The sequence below is a fragment of the Notolepis coatsorum genome (genome assembly GCF_963971535.1).
Source record: "Notolepis coatsorum genome assembly, chromosome: 6".
NCBI classification, from domain to species: Eukaryota; Metazoa; Chordata; class Actinopteri; order Aulopiformes; family Paralepididae; genus Notolepis; species Notolepis coatsorum.
The window spans coordinates 102,116,173-102,137,761 of NC_140170.1; the positions used below are offsets into that span (position 1 = coordinate 102,116,173).

At 44.9% G+C, this 21,589-nt stretch overlaps 1 protein-coding gene across 2 annotated transcripts in view; it reads left to right on the plus strand.

The window, feature by feature from the left end:
• magi3b (membrane associated guanylate kinase, WW and PDZ domain containing 3b) overlaps positions 1 to 21,589 on the plus strand; it is a 439,603-nt gene that overhangs the window by 397,857 nt on the left and 20,157 nt on the right. For both annotated transcript variants that reach the window (XM_084316729.1, XM_084316730.1), the window contains 6 exons: positions 1,713 to 1,898; positions 14,046 to 14,693; positions 17,234 to 17,265; positions 18,152 to 18,311; positions 18,718 to 18,812; positions 19,026 to 19,233. In XM_084316729.1, the coding sequence (XP_084172855.1) occupies positions 1,713 to 1,898; positions 14,046 to 14,693; positions 17,234 to 17,265; positions 18,152 to 18,311; positions 18,718 to 18,812; positions 19,026 to 19,233 (1,329 nt within the window). The remainder of the gene's footprint in view (positions 1 to 1,712; positions 1,899 to 14,045; positions 14,694 to 17,233; positions 17,266 to 18,151; positions 18,312 to 18,717; positions 18,813 to 19,025; positions 19,234 to 21,589) is intronic.

The following is a 21,589-nucleotide window of genomic DNA, read 5'->3' on the forward strand; positions in this document are numbered from 1 at the left end:
CGCCCATAAGCCGCACCACACTGTGTACTGTGTAATAGATCCGGAGCATCGATGCTCGATTGTACTCAACCAAAATGGCGGCCGCGCCGCGCCACCACCGTCCGGGTAGCAAGATGGCGTTGAACGCTCTCGTCATGGGCGCCAGCAAGCGGGGCTGGAGCAGAGGGGCAGTAGTGGGCTGAGAGCGCGTGCTGGGTGATGGCGACCTCTGCTGGTCGGGACGAACTCCCGTGTTGACTGAAGACAGCCGGTGCAGATCAGCTGTCGAACGCCGGCGACGACTGGTTGTTGACAGCCGGCTCTTGGGTCGACACGCAACGATACTGGGTCCCAGACAGCCCACCTGCTAAACGGTTATACTGTTGCGCAACGTGACTATACCACCGGTCTTCTTCAGCGCCTCACGCTCGGGGTACACTGGAGTCAATATAGCCGTTAGCAGCATGCTACTTATACCGTACACACTGCTACTATAACACGCTACTTATGGACGTTAGTCCTTGGGTTCAGTTTATCTTACTCACGCACTATCACGGGGTCCTTCTAGAATAACCCGTCACTAGCAAGTATGTCTCGTCACCCGTCGCTCGCTCCGGCGGGCTCTCTGGTGGTTCTTTAACGGGGCTATTCCAAAGCACCTCCCGTTGTTGCTGCGACCGTTCACGGCTACATCCCACGCCGAACAGGTCTTCCGGTTCTCTCCACCTCCAGGTGATTCCCTCTTCCTCGTTGCCTGCCTCTCTCCACGCTCCGCCTGCCACCTGCCGCCCCCTGCTGGCACCGCCACTTAGCCCCACAGGAAGAGAACTGGGTGGATCAAATATGAATACATTTCTGTTTATAATCCATATTCCAGCCGGTAGGAGAAAGAGACACCCGCGTCATTGTTCGTGAGAATATCAATGGAAACTAGTCAACATGTCTTTGTGTACAAAGGGGAGATAAAAGGCAAGTCAGCACTCCTGAATAATAGCCATATTTTCAGGGTGCTACAATAGTGTTGATCTTTTATACATACAGTAATGCGTATAAGTGATGTACATAGTGTTGATCCTTTATACTTTATTATATTATACTAGTATATTTGGGTATACTATTCTAATGTGGTGTTGCCAGACATCCTGCTGTGCAGGTACTTTACTGTATCTTTTATATTGTGTATCTCCTCTGTTCGGGGTCAGTTGTGTTGTGTCATGTCTGTATGTATGTGTCTGTGGCTGTAGTGGGTGTAAGCCCAAGACACATTTCCCAGCTGATGGGACAATAAAGTGACTCTTGACTCTTGACTTGATACATAATGCATATAACTGACAGACATACTGTACATATCAGACGTCGGAGGTTTCGTGAAAAGACCGAATGAGCCTTTCTGCTTGTTGTGCTGAAGTTGTGGTTTTGAGATTACAATTACACTGTGTTTGATATACTGTCATTAATTCAGTGTCTCTCTCTTTATGTCTCTCACAATCTGTGTTGGTCTGTGTCTCTTTTTCTCTCTCTCCCATTTACACACACACACACGCACGCACACACACACACACACACACACACACACACACACACACACACACACACACACACACACGCACACACACACACACACACACACACACACACACACACACACACACACACACACACACACACACACACACACACACACACACACACACACACACACACACACACACACACACACACACAATGCACAGGTAAGGGAGCTGTCTTCACAGCAGATCCCAGCCAGCTGAAAGGAGAGATGTACCACACAGCTCTGAGGAAGAGCTCCCAGGGGTTTGGCTTCACCATCATCGGGGGGGACCGCACAGACGAGTTCCTGCAGGTGAAGAACGTCCTCAGTGACGGCCCTGCTGCTCAGGACAACAAGATGGCCTCTGGTGAGCAAAGCCTCTGTCAGGACTGGAACATAACCAAGTACATACTGAAGTACTGTACTTAAATAGTATTTTGAGGCCCTTGCACTTTACTTGAATATTTCCATTTCAGGGCAAATATCTTACTTTTTACAGTCATTACGTTATGTTATTTATCTTATCTCTACACTTCTCAGTTCATATGATGCAAAGAGAGATCTTTTAAGAGGAAGCGATCAAAGGCAGTTGAAATGGAACTGTTTATCTTAACTCATTCCGGGCCAACAGCGCCCTCTGCTGATGGCCCTTCCGTGCCAACGCTATATCCAATGGAGAATAGGACGTATTTGCGAGTGCATAAAACATATCAAATATAATAGCAATAGATCTAAATAGCACAGTGATCGCCAATGAGTTGCTTCCAGTCAACATGTACGAAACGGATTGTTTTTTCATCTGTACATTTCCGTTTTATACCGTTTTGAATACAAGTATAGTATTGGTGATTTCTAGTAAATCCAGAGAAAGACACGATATATTCCCTTTAGTGGAATACACAAAACACGTTGTCATTTTTCGGCTGATTTATGAATAGTTTTCAAATAAACGCTAGATTATCGATAGTATATGTGTCCTCATGTACGAAGAGAAGTGGGGTCTGAAAAATCGCTCCTCCGTACTTTGGTCTGCGCGAACCTCACACACACACACACGCTCCGATGGCGGTGATAGGAACATCTGATTACCCCAAGATTCGTAACATAAAGGCCTTACCTCACATCTGATGTCATGCAAAAGGATTAATCCAATTCCTGATCGCCATTCCAAATATCGATCGCGTCCATTGATCCAACGTTATAGTTTAAAACACAATGATCCACGATGCTCCCAGTGGGGGGACTCAATGCAATAGTATCCAGCTGCATGTCCGAGAAGTAAAACCTGGACCGGACTTGTTTTTTTGATGCACAGTCCCAGCCAATTTTTTTTTTATCCTTTATTTATCCAGGAATGTCCCATTGAGATACAAGATCTCTTCTTCCAGGGAGTCCAATGATGTGCAATACCATCCGGGAGACGATAGGCGGCGGTATTTTCCCTTTTGCGAGCTCAGACCCATTCCCAACGATAACATCAGGTTGGATGGATGAAAATGAATGGATATCGCTAATAAAAGAAAACCCGACTATACTCGTGATTGGCACTGAAGCAATGGCGAGTTAACCCGACTATACTCGTGGTTGGCCCGGAATGAGTTAATCTATGTAGTCTAATATGAAATGCTCCCCAATACTGAAATAATATAATAATAATAATAATAATAATAATAATAATAATAATAATAATAATAATAATAATAATAATAATAATAATAATAATAATAATATATATTATAAAAACACTTTATTGGATATTTAGCATACTTTTACTTAAGGCGAGACAGCCCTATATGTGAATAGGCAAATATATATTTTTTCTTTCGATTTTGAGATTTCTTTTATATTTTGCTTCCTTAACATGTCTTATTTCAAACTAGTGACAATAAAATATCGAAAACACACAATTAGTTAAAAAAAATTTACTTCATCTTGTCTGATTGTGTCCAGTTTTTCTTACACGTAAGAGATTAAATAATAATTTTCCTAGCACCTACACACACCATACTTTCCACATTTATTCCTATCTATACCTTCTTTTTACAGAGGTGTTTGTTGATATATCATTCATAGCCTGATTTATAGTACATTTATACCAAAAAACATGGCGAAAATTGGCACAAAATTTTTTATGACAGTAGACAGTATTTCCTGATTTATGGGATGATAAAAAGACATAGCCACAATCCCTTCTTGACAAAAGTTAATTGTGTTACAGTATGTGTCAACATAATGAAACAAAAATGTTGAATCTGGCTCCTGCTGATAGATGCAAATAACCGCATATTTAATTAGGTAACGCTTATTTGGCATATAAACATAAAATCTCAGAAAACGTGCAATAAATCTTTTCTTAGTTGTTATGTACATAACAAACTGGGAAAGTTCATAGTGATATCTATTAAAATATGTTTTTTGCCTATTCACCTGTCTCACCTTAACACTTTGACTGCCACACTGTTTGCACGTTGTGTTGTGAGGGTGCCAGCCTTATAGTAGTTTCCGCGGTTGTTTCACTATGTTTGCGAAGCTGTGTGTGTGTTCTGTATTACAGCTGTGGGGACATGGTGTGGCTCATTTTGACAAACGTTACTTGTAGTGCAAGATGGAAATAATAGTTTGCTTCCACACGCTGAATGAATGAATGCAAACTTTTTATTTGTATTTTTTAATTTTTTTTTATCTTTTTCCCCCTCCTTCTTTTTTCCGATTTTTCTCCCATCCCACTGTTAGTCGTTATGCCAATTCCCAACCCCCTTCCTGGTTGTTGCGCACTTTCCCCTACTGTTGGTCCGAGAGGCCGGAGACTGTCACATGCTTTCCTCCGACGCATGTGCAGCCAGCCGGCAGCCAGCCTGGCCGCGCAGATTCTCACTGGGAGAGTGTAACGTGTGGGAGGCCGCACTACCTCTCACCAGATCCTACCTTCGCTGAGCAGGCGCCCCGACCGAACTGTAGGGGTCGCTGTCCACAACGCCCAGGACCCACCCACGGCTCCCCTCCCCCTAACTCAGCCAAACAAGTTAGTATAGCGATCAGCCCGAGCCAAGGCAATGCTGACTCTCCGGGAGTCGAGACCGCAGCCTCTTGCATTGGTGACGAGCACAATCTCCGCTACGCCACCTGACCGCCTTGCAAACTTTATTTAACAGATTGCAGAATGGGTAGAATACAGTATGGCTCAATACACACAATTGTTAAGGGGATGCAGACCAGAGAAAGACGTTTGTCTTGTTTACAGGGTCCCACATTTTCAATTCATAGTGACATTTATGACATACACAACATACATGACATCATGACATTTATGGCATAGGGACATACATGACATACAGGTATATAGTACTGTTACATTTGTGACATATACGATATGCAAATATACAGTAAATAATAATAATAATAATAATAATAATAATAATAATAATAATAATAATAATAATAATAATAATAATAATAGTACTGTTACCCATAGATCCTAACAGAGAATATATACATATGATGGGGAGGAGACTGTACATTAGGAGGGGGTGGGTGGGTGACAAAAAAAATATACATACGGTGGGGAGAAAATATATACATACGGTGGGGAGGAGACTGTCTATTAGGAGGGGGGGGTTGGACATTTACGGTGGCCAGTTTCGAATTGCAGCCTCCCGTAGGTGCTCTTTAAGAGCGGTTTTAGTAGTCTGACCAGTTTGTTTTGTGATGTTTGTAATTTAGTTTTTAGTGCCTTTGAGGTGCTTTGGGACCATGAGGTGCAAGCATAGTCGTAGTACCCTTGAATGAGTGCTCCTGCCAGAGTCTTCAGGGTATTCTTGTTTACCAGAGAGGAGATCCGGTACAAGAATCTAGTTAGTTGGTTGACTTTTTTTTATTACATTGGATGCCATTTTGTCGCAGGAAACATTTGCTGTCTCTTACCTCCACATAGAACCAGAACATTGACCTCACTGTCTCTTACCTCCACATAGAACCAGAACATTGACCTCACTGTCTCTTACCTCCACATAGAACCAGAACATTGACCTCACTGTCTCTTACCTCCACATAGAACCAGAACATTGACCCCACTGTCTCTTACCTCCTCCACATAGAACCAGAACATTGACCTCACTATCTCTTACCTCCTCCACATAGAACCAGAACATTGACCTCACTATCTCTTACCTCCACATAGAACCAGAACATTGACCTCACTATCTCTTACCTCCACATAGAACCAGAACATTGACCCCACTGTCTCTTACCTCCACATAGAACCAGAACATTGACCTCACTATCTCTTACCTCCACATAGAACCAGAACATTGACCTCACTGTCTCTTACCTCCACATAGAACCAGAACATTGACCTCACTGTCTCTTACCTTCACATAGAACCAGAACATTGACCTCACTGTCTCTTACCTCCACATAGAACCAGAACATTGACCTCACTATCTCTTACCTCCACATAGAACCAGAACATTGACCTCACTGTCTCTTACCTTCACATAGAACCAGAACATTGACCTCACTATCTCTTACCTCCACATAGAACCAGAACATTGACCTCACTATCTCTTACCTTCACATAGAACCAGAACATTGACCTCACTGTCTCTTACCTCCACATAGAACCAGAACATTGACCTCACTGTCTCTTACCTCCACATAGAACCAGAACATTGACCTCACTATCTCTTACCTCCACATAGAACCAGAACATTGACCTCACTGTCTCTTACATCCTCCACATAGAACCAGAACATTGACCTCACTGTCTCTTACCTCCACATAGAACCAGAACATTGACCTCACTATCTCTTACCTCCACATAGAACCAGAACATTGACCTCACTGTCTCTTACATCCTCCACATAGAACCAGAACATTGACCTCACTGTCTCTTGCCTCCACATAGAACCAGAACATTGACTGCACTGTCTCTTGCCTCCACATAGAACCAGAACATTGACCTCACTGTCTCTTACCTCCACATAGAACCAGAACATTGACCTCACTGTCTCTTACCTCCACATAGAACCAGAACATTGACCTCACTGTCTCTTACCTCCACATAGAACCAGAACATTGACCTCACTGTCTCTTACCTCCACATAGTTCAAGTTTCAAGTTTCAAGTTTCTTTAATAGTTGTCATACAGAAGTACAGAATACTTTCATACAAAATGCTTCTTACTGTTACGCTCCAGAGACTGTGCTAGACAAGATAGTATCAAATAACATAGTATAGCATGTAATTTAGAAGAAGAAAATGAGGTCACAGTGTTCGGTATAGACATATGTACAATGTTCTGAGTTACCATATAATATACAATACTATGCAGTGTACTAATGTACAGTACTATATAGTGCAAAGCAGAAATGGGATGAGGTACAATTTAGGTACAATTTACAGTAAGGTGTACGAGTTGTAGTGCAATCCTTCATCAATAAATATAAAGTGTGGGGAGTGGGTGCTACAGTGTGTTTGTTTAAAGTGGGTGTGTGCTATAAAGTGTGTGGAGTGGGTGCTACAGTGTGTTTGTTTAAAGTGAGTGTGTGCGTGTGGATGTGTGTGCTATGTGCGTTTGGTGGTTGTTGTTGTGTAGTGTTCATTGTTCGTTTAGCAGCCTGATGGCCTGGGGATAGAAGCTTCTTCTGAGTCTTTCTGTGCTCGCCTTGAGACTCCGGTATCGCTTGCCTGACCGCAGCAATTCAAAGAGGCAGTTATTCGGGTGACTGGAGTCTTTAATGATTCTCTTAGCCTTGCCCTTGCAACGCTTGTTGTAAATGTTCTGGAGGGTGGGGAGCCCCCCTCCAATTGTGCGTTCGGCTGAACGTGTCACTCTTTGTAGTCTGCTTCGGTCTTGTGCAGTGCTATTCCCAAACCAGGAGGTGATGTTGCCGGTCAAGATGCTCTCTATTGTACATGAGTAGAAGTTCTTAAGGATCTTCTGACTGACTTGGAACTTCCTTAGGCGCCTGAGGAAGTAGAGGCGTTGTCGTGCCTTCTTCACAACACTGTCAATGTGTGTGGTCCATGTCAAGTCCTCGGATATGTAGGCTCCGAGGTACTTAAAGCTGTTGACTCTCTCAACCGGTGCCCCGTCGATGCTGAGGGGGCTGTAGTCCTTGACCCCCGACCTCCTGAAGTCCACAATCATCTCCTTTGTTTTGCTGACGTTCAGGGAGAGGCTGTTTTCCTGGCACCATCCCGCCAGGACCTTGACCTCTTCCAGGTAGGCCCTCTCGTCGTTGGCAGAGATCAGGCCCACCACCACTGTGTCGTCAGCAAATTTGATGATTGTATTGCTACTCCGCTGAGCCACACAGTCGTGTGTGTACAGGGAGTAGAGGAGGGGACTCAGAACACAGCCCTGGGGGGCCCCTATGTTGAGGGTGATGGATGAGGAGGTGCAGTTGCCTGCTCTCACCACCTGGGGTCTGCCAGTCAGGAAGTCCAAGACCCACTGGCAGAGGTCATAGTTCAAGCCCAGGTCCCTGAGCTTGGCTATGAGTATGGAGGGGACTATGGTATTGAATGCCGAGCTGTAGTCGATGAATAGCATTCTCACATAGTTCCCCTGCCTCTTGTCCAGGTGTGATGCTGCTGTGTGCAGCACATGGGCTATGGCGTCCTCCGTGGACCTGTTGGGGCGGTATGCAAATTGCAGGGGGTCCATGTTGATGGGGAGGGAGGAGCAGATGTAGCCCTTTACTAGCTTCTCAAAGCACTTCATGGCTATGGAGGTGAGAGCTACAGGGCGGTAGTCGTTGAGGCAAGCAGGCTTGGATTTTTTGGGTACAGGGATAATAGTGGACTTCTTCAGGCAGGTGGGGATGACAGCCTGTTCTAAGGACAGGTTAAATATGTCAGTGAATACTGGGGCCAGTTGGTCGGCACAGACTTTTAGGACGCGGCCGGGGATGCCGTCCGGACCTGCTGCCTTCCTGATATTCACTTTTTTAAAGGTCCGCCTCACCTCATGCTCTGTTACCCTGAACACTGCGCATCCATCAGCAGCCGACCCCCCCCCCCCCCCCCCCCCCATTGCCGTGGCTTGTGAGCTGGTGTTGTTATTACCAGCATCAAACCTCGCATAGAAGGTATTGAGGTCATTTGCTAAGGAGATGTCACTGTTCAGTTTGAGGGAGGCGCCTTTGTAGTCTGTCATCGTTTAGAACCAGAACATTGACCTCACTGTCTCTTACCTCCACATAGAACCAGAACACTGACTGCACTGCCCCCTGGCAGATCTTGGCTCAGTGTGTAGATGCTCTGATGAATGTGTTTTGACCTTGTTCTTGAGAATGTCAAACTAACAAAGGTGAGCACACTATTCAAAAGGATTTGTACTTTTGTTGAAGTAGAAGATTTGTATTCAACATTTCCTCCCCTCGGGTCCTCATTGGAAAAGAAACTGCTTCAGTACATGGCTGCTGAAGCCTAATCATAGCCTCTTTGTCCCTGAAGTGGGTGTTTACTTAACCAAATACTCTCCCGTGAGTCACAACAGTGGAATAACAGCAACCCAGGCTTGTCGAGGGGGAGGGCTTTGTGGCAGAGAGGCAGGTTGTTGTGGCTGTGAACTTGAAGCCATCTTGCATCTTTTATTTTCTGATCTTCTTATCTCGTGGCTGAACCAAAACTTTGAGGGATGTGAGTCAGAGTCAAGACCAAGACCAGAGTGTATCAAGTCAGAGTCAAGACCAAGACCAGAGTGTATCAAGTCAGAGTCAATACCAAGACCAGAGTGTATCAAGTCAGAGTCAAGATTAAGACCAGAGTGTATCAAGTCAGAGTCAAGACCAAGACCAGAGTGTATCAAGTCAGAGTCAAGATTAAGACCAGAGTGTATCAAGTCAGAGTCAAGATTAATACCAGCATGTATCAAGTCAGAGTCAAGATTAAGACCAGTGTATCAAGTCAATGTCAAGACCAAGACCAGAGTGTATCAAGTCAGAGTCAAGATTAAGACCAGCATGTATCAAGTCACAGTCAAGACCAAGACCAGAGTGTATCAAGTCAGAGTCAAGACCAAGACCAGAGTGTATCAAGTCAGAGTCAAGATTAAGACCAGAGTGTATCAAGTCAGAGTCAAGATTAAGACCAGCATGTATCAAGTCAGAGTCAAGACCAAGACCAGTGTATCAAGTCAATGTCAAGACCAAGACCAGAGTGTATCAAGTCAGAGTCAAGACCAAGACCAGAGTGTATCAAATCAGAGTCAAGACCAAGACCAGAGTGTATCAAGTCAGAGTCAAGACCGAGACCAATGAGTTCAATTCAAGGTCATGACTAATTGTGTTGATCTGCCATCATAGTGATGGCTCAATATTTACACCATTTCCAAAAAGAAAGAAAGAAAGAAAGAAAGAAAGAAGAAAGAAAGAAAGAAAGAAAGAAAGAAAGAAAGAAAGAAAGAAAGAAAGAAAGAAAGAAAGAAAGAAAGAAAGAAAGAAAGAAAGAAAGAAAGAAAGAAAGCATTATTCCAAAAGAATAGTACATAGTAGTTATATTACAAATGTATATGTATTTGAAATGTAAAGCCTGTTGGCCTGCAGTAGAAAATAATTTAACAATTTCTGAAGAAACCAGTAAAATAATATTTAAAATAAAATAATATTTACAAGGCATTTACAAGGCACTCTGCAGTCGTGGTTCCTCTTAACACTTGGGGGCCCACATGTGGGCCCTCTTGAGGACGATTCGCCCACCGGCACTTTAGCGACATCTAGCGGCTCAGGTGTGCATATTTTACAATATATATATATCGAATTAAAGCCCTATTTGTTCTCGAGTTACATGCCGATATGTGAGGCGTGCGCCGAAGTAGACGGCAGACTTTTTATTTTTTCAAATACCACTCCAGACTCTCGAGTCTCTAACTCCGTCAATCATTTGGCGATCTCGAAAATTATTGGACAGGGTTGTAACCAATGAGTAGGGCTTTCCAATGCTACCCCACGTGGGAATGAGCGAATCAGGGATCTAGGTGGAAAGTCACAAGACAAAACAGGAAGAGAATTCTCCGTCGAATGCATTGAAGTCTATGAGAAAATCGTTTTCTGAGCTCTCTCACTCTTTACCAAAACCGCTTCTAATCACTCATTTATGAATGGATTTTTATGAAATATGGACATCTACTACAGAAGACTTCAGGCTATGGACCCAGGGTGTTTTTCCAGCCATACCAATTTGTTGAGAAATACTACTTCTGGACTACTAACTACTACGAACGGAACGGCCTTCTCCTGAACACAACGAAAACCAAGGAGATGATGCTGTTCGCAGGTCGAAACCACCTCTGCAACCGGTCAGCATACGAGGAAACGACATAGCGACGATGCAGACGTACAAATATTTAGGCGTGCACCTGGACGATGAGCTGGCCTGGGCTGCAAATGCGGAAGCGCTCTACAAGAAAGGACAGAGCTGGCTGTTCTTTCTTAGGAGGCTCAGGTCTTTTAATGTGTGTGGGGAAATGTTGTACATGTTCTATCAGGCAGTGGTGGCAAGTGTGCTCCTCTATGCCGCTGTCTGCTGGGGTGGTAATACCACGGCCAGGGATGCCAAGCAGCTGGATAAGTTGGTGAAAAAGGCTGGCTCAGTGGACCCACTGGGGACCGTGGTGGAGAGCCACACGCAGAACAAGCTGCTGGCCATTATGGACAATACCAGCCACCCTCTTCACCACACCCTGGTGGGGCAGAGCAGCAGTCGTAGCGGACGGCTAATCTCCCTGCACTCGAGGACTGAGCGGCATAGGAGGTCCTTTGTCCCCACTGCCATCAGACTGTACAACAGCGCAATATAGTGAGGGGGACCCTGACTTCTGAGCTGTTCCCTGTTCCCCACACACACCTGTTTTTACACCTGTTTTTATACACCGGTTTTTAGACACCTGTTTTTATACACCTGTTTTTACACACTTGTTTTTATACACCTGCTTTTATCTCACCACGCTCTTATTGACATTGATAGATATGATTTAGTTGGATTTTATCATGTGCTTATTTTTAACCCATAATGCAGACATAAGTGAAACTGAATGTGAACTGTCAACATCTGTATACTGTGTGAGCTGTGAGATACCCTGAATTTCCCCAAAGGGATTAATAAAGTATATCTATCTATCTATCTATCTATCTATCTATCTATCTATCTATCTATCTATCTATCTATCTATCTATCTATCTATCTATCTATCTATCTATCTATCTATCTATCTATCTATCTATCTATCTATCTATCTATCTATCTATCTATCTATCTATCTATCTATCTATCTATCTATCTATCTATCTATCTATCTATCTATCTATCTATCTATCTATCTATCTATCTATCTATCTATCTATCTATCTATCTATCTATCTATCTATCTATCTATCTATCTATCTATCTATCTATCTATCTATCTATCTATCTATCTATCTATCTATCTATCTATCTATCTATCTATCTATCTATCTATCTATCTATCTATCTATCTATCTATCTATCTATCTATCTATCTATCTATCTATCTATCTATCTATCTATCTATCTATCTATCTATCTATCTATCTATCTATCTATCTATCTATCTATCTATCTATCTATCTATCTATCTATCTATCTATCTATCTATCTATCTATCTATCTATCTATCTATCTATCTATCTATCTATCTATCTATCTATCTATCTATCTATCTATCTATCTATCTATCTATCTATCTATCTATCTATCTATCTATCTATCTATCTATCTATCTATCTATCTATCTATCTATCTATCTATCTATCTACTACAGAAAAACGTGAGTAACAAGTTTTTCTACAACTCAAGTTCAGACCTATGTTACTCTATTTCATTTATTAGCACTAAAAGTGAATTTTCTTTATTGTATCAGATGCTTCAGAATGTCATATTTCAAAAGAGACCAGGCTCATGCATGTGCTATAAGTATAAAGTATAGTATTTCTTTTGGTTTGCAAAAAAAGTATGCAGTCCTCAAAAACGAAAACTAAAATGGCGACTTTTCTGCCCGCTTGTTAAGAGGCTAAACTGGTCTTGAAATAACATTCCTTTGAAGTAACAAGAGGAAATAACAATCCTCTTTTGTCCGGGACTGAGTCAAGTAAAATGCAGTCGATTCCGAGACGACACAGAGGCCTTGTCAACCTGATGAAGGTTGAAACATACTGTATACTAACTATACTAACCTACACTGTAGCACTCAACACTTTGATGAACATTGTTACTCAGCTGATAGATTTGTGCCCTTCCTGATGACTTGTCATACAGAACTTGTAAGTCGCTTTGGATAAAAGCGTCAGCTAAATGACTAAATGTAAATGTAAACATTGCTTTGTTTGAATGAAGTTGATAGCAAGTAAAAGGACAGTGCGGGAGTTCTCTCTTCTCTGATCTATGCACACACCTGTCTGCGATAGACCTTTAAAGTCGAGACACGGAGCCTTTTTTAAATGTCTGGTCTTCGAGACCAATCTCGAGTGCTACAACACTGCTGCGTACGTACGTGTGACATAATGGTGAGATGTGAGAGTAAAACAGACGGCTCTCTCCTCTGTGTGGTAATGATGTGGCTGGAAGCACCGTCTGCTCAACAATGGTAAGGAGGTAGTAATGAAAGGAAGAGGGGGGAGATGGCAGAAGTGAAAAGAAACATAATGATAGTTAGCCCCTTACGTGACTGCGATCTGCAAGCCAGTGGCTTTTGGTATCCGCAGTCACTCTCAGCTATGTACCTACCAGGCTAGTTTGGACCACCAAGCGCTGCTTCTGAGCTGGGGGTGGGTCAAAGTATATCAGATATGAATTTCAAAAGGTACCCAGCGTACAATATGGGTTTCACACAGCGAGGCGCTGGGGTCTGAAAGCTCGGAAATACACGGCTCGCTCTGTACCACTCGTTTTGTAACAATGATTTAAACTGTTTATGAGCAACTCCGAGCTTTCAGACCCCAGCGCCTCATTGTGTGAAACCCATATTGTACGCTGGGTACCTTTTGAAATTCATATCTGATATATTTTGACCCACCCCCAGCTCAGAAGCAGCGCTTGGTGGTCCAAACTAGCCTGGTAGGTACATAGCTGAGAGTGACTGCGGATACCAAAAGCCCCTGGCTTGCAGATCGCAGTCACGTAAGGGGCTAAATGATAGTCTGACATATTGATAAAAGGAAAGTATAGTAAAGAAAAGACGGACAGGGAATAGGAGAGATGAAACTGACAATATGAAGACGGAGGGAGGATTGTTTTCCTACACAGGCTTGAGAGCGTATCTTGAATATTACATCATTTGGGAATAGAATAATATAATCTGGGGAGACTAACATCTTTATCTCTCTCTCTCTCTCTCTCTCTCTCTCTCTCTCTCTCTATATCTCTCTCTCTCTCTCTCTCTCTCTCTCTCTCTCTCTCTCTCTCTCTCTCTCTCTCTCTCTCTCTCTCTCTCTCTCTCTCTCTCTCTCTCTCTTTCTGTCTGTCTCTTTCTACTCCTCTCTTCCCCCACCTGTAGGCGATGTGATTGTGGAGATCAACGGGAAGTGTGTGCTGGGTAAGACCCACCCGGAGGTGGTGCAGATGTTCCAGTCCATCCCGGTCAACCAGTATGTGGACATGGTCCTGTGCCGCGGCTACCAGCTGCCGCCGGACGTCGACCTGGACAGCGACGACCCTCCTCCGCCTCCCCCTCCTCCTCCCCCGGCCGGCCACGGCCAGCAGCAGGCCCTGCAGGGCGGGGAGGTGGTGACCGCCGTGCCCCTCATCAACGGACAGCCGCTGCTGGTGAAGGGAGACGTGCTCCACGGTTCCTCCCAGGAGCTCCACTACGTCACCACCGACGCCAGCGGCCGGCCCGTGGTGGCCGCCCTGCCGAACGGCAGGCAGGGGGAGGAGGCGGCGGTGGGGATGCTGCAGCCGGAGCTGGTCAGCGTGCCCCTGGAGAAGGGGCCTGGAGGGTTCGGCTTCGCCATCGCCGACTGCCCGCTGGGCCAGAAGGTGAAGATGATCCTGGACGCCCAGTGGTGCCGCGGCCTGCTGAAGGGAGACGTCATCAAGGAGATCAACAGGCAGAACGTCCAGACGCTGAGCCACGCCCAGGTGGTGGACATCCTCAAAGACCTGCCGGTGGGCAGCGACGTCGACGTGCTCGTGCTGCGCGGAGGTGAGATACGGTATACTACTTAGGATGGAGTATCTTATCTATCTGTCTGTCCATCTCTCTATACAGTTTTATTCCCATGCCATTAGTATGTGACCTAGTATGTTGTCACTGTCAATACCACTCAGCAGCAGTGTCCCTGGGAGGTGTTGTCAGCGTGCTGATCCTGACCGGAGGTGAGAGAGTGGGAGGGGTGACCTCATGTCTGTAGTCTGTAGGTCACACCTCTTAGCCAAGAAGACCCCCCGCATTTCACTGTATGCTTGTATGCCGTGACAAATAAAACTCTTGACTTGACTTGACTTGACAAGTAAATCCACCTGCACTTCCTTTGCTGTGTCAAAATAAGGAGGAAAAGTCCAACCACCCTGTAAAGCCACGCCTTCTCCTTCACATCCAGTCAGATTCCTTTTTGCACACATCCACTCCATAGACTTTCTAGCATCTTTTCTTTCTCTGCCTGCTCTCTCTGTTTGCATCAACTCTTAGTGAGGCGCACTGCAGTCTGTTGCAAGCCTGTGAGGGGTGGTTACATAAGTGCAGGGAAGAGAAGGGAGGGGAAAGCACCCTTCAAACGTCTACAGCGTCCATCTCCAGCCACCCGGAGGACTCGCCGCACAAGTCGATGAGCCCCGGATAGGCTTTGATCATCAACGGAGCGCGAGGGATTTCAGCCTGACACTCCATCCGCAGCCCTTTAAAGAGCCGTGGCTAATCATTGTTGGCCCCAGCAAGGGAGGCCCTCAGGGTCTCCTCTGTGTAGCCTTCCCCCTCTCTTCTCACCCCCAACACCCTCACTTCCTGCCACCCTGTTCCCTAGTCCCACCAGCTTGTCCCCTAGTCCCACCACCCTGTCCCCTAGTCCCACCACCCTGTCCCCTAGTCCCACCAGCTTGTCCCCTAGTCCCACCACCCTGTCCCCTAGTCCCACCACCCTGTCCCCTAGTCCCACCACCCTGTCCCCTAGTCCCACCACCCTGTCCCCTAGTCCCACCACCCTGTCCCCTAGTCCCACCACCCTGTCCCCTAGTCCCACCAGCTTGTCCCCTAGTCCCACCACCCTGTCCCCTAGTCCCACCACCCTGTCCCCTAGTCCCACCACCCTGTCCCCTAGTCCCACCACCCTGTCCCCTAGTCCCACCAGCTTGTCCCCTAGTCCCACCACCTTGTCCCACCACCCTGTCCCCTAGTCCCACCAGCTTGTCCCCTAGTCCCACCACCTTGTCCCACCAGCCTGTCCCCTAGTCCCACCAGCCTGTCCCCTAGTCCCACCACCCTGTCCCCTAGTCCCACCAGCTTGTCCCCTAGTCCCACCAGCTTGTCCCCTAGTCCCACCACCTTGTCCCACCAGCCTGTCCCCTAGTCCCACCACCCTGTCCCCTAGTCCCACCACCCTGTCCCCTAGTCCCACCACCCTGTCCCCTAGTCCCACCACCCTGTCCCCTAGTCCCACCACCCTGTCCCCTAGTCCCACCACCCTGTCCCCTAGTCCCACCACCCTGTCCCCTAGTCCCACCACCCTGTCTCCTAGTCCCACCACCCTGTCCCCTAGTCCCACCACCCTGTCCCCTAGTCCCACCACACACAGAGCATGTTGACCCTATAATCAGAGGAGGGGGGGTGTTACTTAGCCTCATACGGCCCAGTAGAAGGAGCTAATGCCAGATTTAACCCTCATTAGACAGATTGGCCCCTGGGTTGTTTCAGCAGGATGGGGGGGGGGGGGGAGTAACACTGTACAGATGCAAAGGAGGAGGAAGAAAAGCGAGGGCAGCAGTGAAAGAGAGAAAAAAGAGAGGGAGGAGGGGGAGAACACTGCATTCATCTTCTGTCATGTCCTTGATGGCGGTCCTTGGGTCCGGTCCCTCACAATGGAGCGGGAAAATGGAGCTGTATCTCCCCATCACATCAGGCTCCATTAACCCCATTACACTCATCAGTCCCTCTACCCCACCCCCCCCCCCCCCCCATGGGCTCCAGAGGAGTGCATCATGTTTGCGAAGCCGTCTAATGCAAGGGCAAGCTTCAGGAGATGAACTGTAGAGAATCTGCAATCTGCAAGCAAGATACAGTATGGAGCGTGTGGGTGTACTGTACAACTGACAACTGAGAAAGAGAGAGAGAGAGAGAGCGAGAGAGAGAGAGAGAGAGAGAGAGAGAGAGAGAGAGCGAGAGAGAGAGAGAGAGAGAGAGAAAAAGAAAGGAATTATTGGTCATTGAATTATATGCATGACTCTTGCTCTCCCTTCGCTCGCCTGGCAGTGGAGTAAGGGTTTCTTCCGTGTAGTCATCACCCCCCCCCCCCCCCCCCCCACCGCTCCTCCCTGCACATGTACATAGCATATCTGGTATTTATCATTAATCACACACAGTGAGGTATGTTCCCTAATGGAGCATTCTACAGTTTGGCTTCTGGTTCATCGCTCCTCAGTCAGGGAGGCAGTGCCACCTGGTGGCTCAGGCGTCTTCATGGTGACGCCCGTTGCTTTAAATCTCCCCAACGTTCCTGACCCATATCCTATTATATCTTTTTTTCTCCATAGGTCAGACGTCCCCTGTGAAAAGCCTCAAACCTGTGAGTAAAATATGAACGGATACCCTTTTCCTATTCCCATCGTTATTGTTCTGCTCTGGGCACTCGTCCCTCCATTTCATTTTAAAACCTTTTGTCCTTTGGCTAAGCAGTGAGCCCTCTGTTGCATCGGATTAAAACGACGGCAATACATTTGAATATTGATTATGTTTCTCTGCCTCCTCCCTTTGTTTGCTCTGAAAAAAACGGTAATTACTTCTGTTCACCGTGCGTCTTCCTAGGGGCTATTGTCATGGGGATTGTGGCGTTAACGAAGCATGGAGGGGTCTCTTTAGATATGGTGTTATTAATACAATTAATACAGTCTAAAACAGTTTTAGATAAAGAACTTGCCCTTTTCACGCCGAATGGGCCTTGTCACAGCCATAGGGAACTCGTTTCGCCTGCGGATTGGATATTTAGCCATCCGAACAATAGGAGCAAAGGGACGGAAACAGTCTTATGTAAAAGGGAGATGCAGTTTTTGAAATGACCTTTATTGCCTTTGCTATTCTATCACAATTAGAGCCTGGGCCACTTGACTTGGATAATGAGGTGTGTATAGACAATAAAGGGTGCAATGCCCTTCATAGATGAACAACGGTCCAAAGGTCATGGGATCTAATGAGAAAAAGGAATTAGAGGATAGTGTATTTTTGTTCAAAATGATATGGAGGATGCTTGAAGCAGTGAATGAGCTCTGCCATAATAGCTGTGCTGTGTGTGTGTGTGTGTGTGTGTGTGTGTGTGTGTGTGTGTGTGTGTGTGTGTGTGTGTGTGTGTGTGTGTGTGTGTGTGTGTGTGTGTGTGTGTGTGTGTGTGTGTGTGTGTGTGTGTGTCTGTGTGTGTGTGTGTGTGTGTGTTGTGTGTGTCTCCATGTATCTTCCAGAGGCTGGAAATGACGGCTAGCACAGAGACACTGGACTGCATGATAGACGCAGCTCCTCAGGCCTTACCCTATCACACCGGCACCTTGCGCACCATCGACTCCCCCAAGCGAGACGCCACGGAGCAGTATCTCAAGTCCAAGGCCTTGTTGGAGAGCAAACGTGAGTGCAGAAATTTTCCCACAAGTTGTATTTGTAACCCCTCAAGTTACCAGACGTCGGCCCATAGCTAGAGAAAAAACAGATGTGATAGTTCTTTATGCGCTGGAAATGTGTAGAAATGTGTATAACAATATGCTACAAATGCTAATGAACTTATAAGCACTGATCCTCTTCGGGATACTTTCTTCTGTCTTCTGTCTCTGGTTTGTTTCTCGCTACCTTACATCACCAATGCGACCCTCGTGGGAAATGTATTGTAAGCGTCGAGTCAGTACCGCTCGTGGCCAGCAGGCGCCTCAATTACACGTTATCGCTTTAAGCTTTTTGTGTTTTGGGAAGATCTTCATATCCTGGAGCATGGTTGGAAGGTTGATGCAGTGCAGTATTTCTGCTCCTGAACCTACAGAGCCGTACACCAAAGACATAGATGTCTTTCTGAAGAGAGACATTGAGACCGGCTTCGGGTTCCGTGTTTTGGGAGGAGAAGGTCCAGAGCAGCCAGTAAGTATATATAAACCTGCCCTGGCCAACACAGAAACTACCCTTACCTTACCCCTCTGTTAGAACTTACACATTTCAAACACGTCATTTGAATAAAAGTTTTGGTTGATCACTATCTCCTTTTTAGATCATTATAATTAGCTATACATTAGCCACATATGATTGATTCCTCTACGATCAGTTTTCCATTATACCACACTAACCCTTTGGCAGAACATTTTCCCCCAGGTGTACATTGGGGCCATCGTGCCCAATGGAGCTGCGGAGAAGGATGGTCGTCTGCGGGCAGGAGATGAGCTCATAGGCATTGACGGAGTGATGGTCAAAGGTCGTTCCCACAAGCAGGTGCTGGATCTAATGACCAACGCTGCCCGTAACGGGCAAGTCATGCTGACCGTACGCAGGAAGGTCATATACAGAGGTGGGCGTTTGTTTTTTCACCAATTCAATTACATTTACAGGTTTCAAATGAGGATTAGCATGGTTAAAGGGATAGTTCTGATTTGGAACCCTAGCTCTATTTGTTACCATTGGTGTTGATAGCTCTGCCACAAACCAATGCAAAGTCAGTTAATTTAAGACAGTAGATTTGTCAGTTGTTTTCAGTCAGCTTGTACAGACAGGAGTTTCATCCCACTGACTTAGCGTTGGCCAAGTAGCCAGAGCTAGTATGAAGAACAGCATGGAATGTGGCGAGTAAGGATATATAAAGGACATATCTTGAGAACATGCGGTCAACAAAGCATGATGTTGACACTCAACTGATTATCATATTCATAGAGTCTTTCATGTTTGCTGCATGTTCCACACCAACTGCATCAACTACCATCATATACCAGATGACACTCAACATGATTGTACTGTACTTACGGACCATCTACAGATACAGGCAAAACTAAAACTACACAAAAATAGTGAATCAATACAACCGTTAAATGGCCACAAAGTAGCCAAGGACAGATGTTGACCGATGTCACTTAAAACATGTACAATTAGTGTCAGAATAGGAGATCAAAGCATTATTAAACATACCAAATTATGTCAACGATTGAATGTTTGAAGGTAAATTATTCCAATCAGAGGGAGCCTGAAACATTAATAGTAGGGCTGGGACTTTATCACATTAATTTCGATTAATTAACTACAGAAAGAATTAAAAGTAAAGAAAATGTATCGCATGATGATTTTTCTTTATTGTGTAAGAATGTTACCTTTCAAAGGAGACCAGACTCATGCATGTGCTATAAGTTTAAAGTATAATAAATCGCAAATAACTTTTTTTCTTAGTCTGGTTTGTTCATAAAATAAAATAAGAGAAATTGAGATCAATCAAGAGTTATTTTTTTCAATGGTCAACTGTTCTGGAATGTACTTGAAAGTACTTACTTTTACCTCGAAAGTGCTTGAGTTTACAAAAGGTCCTCTGCGTTATATATTATTCCTAAAATTGCTGCACTTTGTTAAAAATTGCATTGATCTGTTGGTCTGTGTAGTACTGTAGCTGATACAGGATTTTGCTGCTTAAACGTATGTATAATGTATATTCATTGATTCACTCATATACCAAAATGTATTTGAATTGAAAAAAATTGCTTTTCGCATCAAATATTGATATGCGATTAAAATGTGATTAATTTAGATTAATTAACTATAAAGTCGCGAATTAATTCGATAAAAATATTTAATCGAGTCCCACCACTAATTAAAAGCTTTGTTTTCCAATAGCTTTTTTGTAACTGTAGGAATAAAGAGGAAACTGAGCAGAGTGCCTCAGTTGATCATTTGAAATACTACAAACGGTTGTAGGTGAAGTGGACACATTTAAAAATGTGTGGCAATCAATGAATGTGTCTTCCTATACTGGGAGGAGGCCACTTGGATCTGTCATACATGAGTCTATACATGAGTCTATACATGAGTCTATACATGAGTCTATACATGAGTCTATACATGAGTCTATACATGAATCTATACATGAGTCTATACATGAGTCTATACATGAGTCTATACATGAATCTATACATGAGTCTATACATGAGTCTATACATGAGTATATACGAGTCTATACATGAGTCTATACATGAGTCTACATGAGTCTATACATGAGTCTATACATGAGTCTATACATGAGTCTATACATGAGTCTATACATGAGTCTATACATGAATCTATACATGAGTCTATACATGAGTCTATACATGAGTCTATACATGAATCTATACATGAGTCTATACATGAGTCTATACATGAGTATATACGAGTCTATACATGAGTCTATACATGAGTCTACATGAATCTATACATTAATCTATAGGTACCCAGGTGGGGTATCTCCCAGGCCTTTCTGTGTGGAGTTTGCATGTTCTCCCCGTGCTCGCAATGGTTTCCCTCCCGATAAGATAAACCCAATGGAAAAACATGCACAACAACAGATCGCTAACACTGTGGCGTCCTTGACGAACACGGGCAGGAGCACTTGGATTGGTCCCCGGGCGCGGCCCTCGCCGACGCCTGTCTGCTCTCGGCTGCCCTTGGGGGGAAGGACGACGGGATGGGTTAAGCGCAGAGACGAATCGCATCGGCGATCCTACAAAGACAATGCATGCGTGTGTGTTCCGGTGTGTGTGTGTGCTAACCGTCTGTGCTAACCGCTAAAACATTGAGGATAATTGCATGCCAATTAAAGACCTCTGAACAGGTCTACATGAGTCTATACATGAGTCTATACATGAGTCTATACATGAGTCTACATGAGTCTATACATGAGTCTACATGAG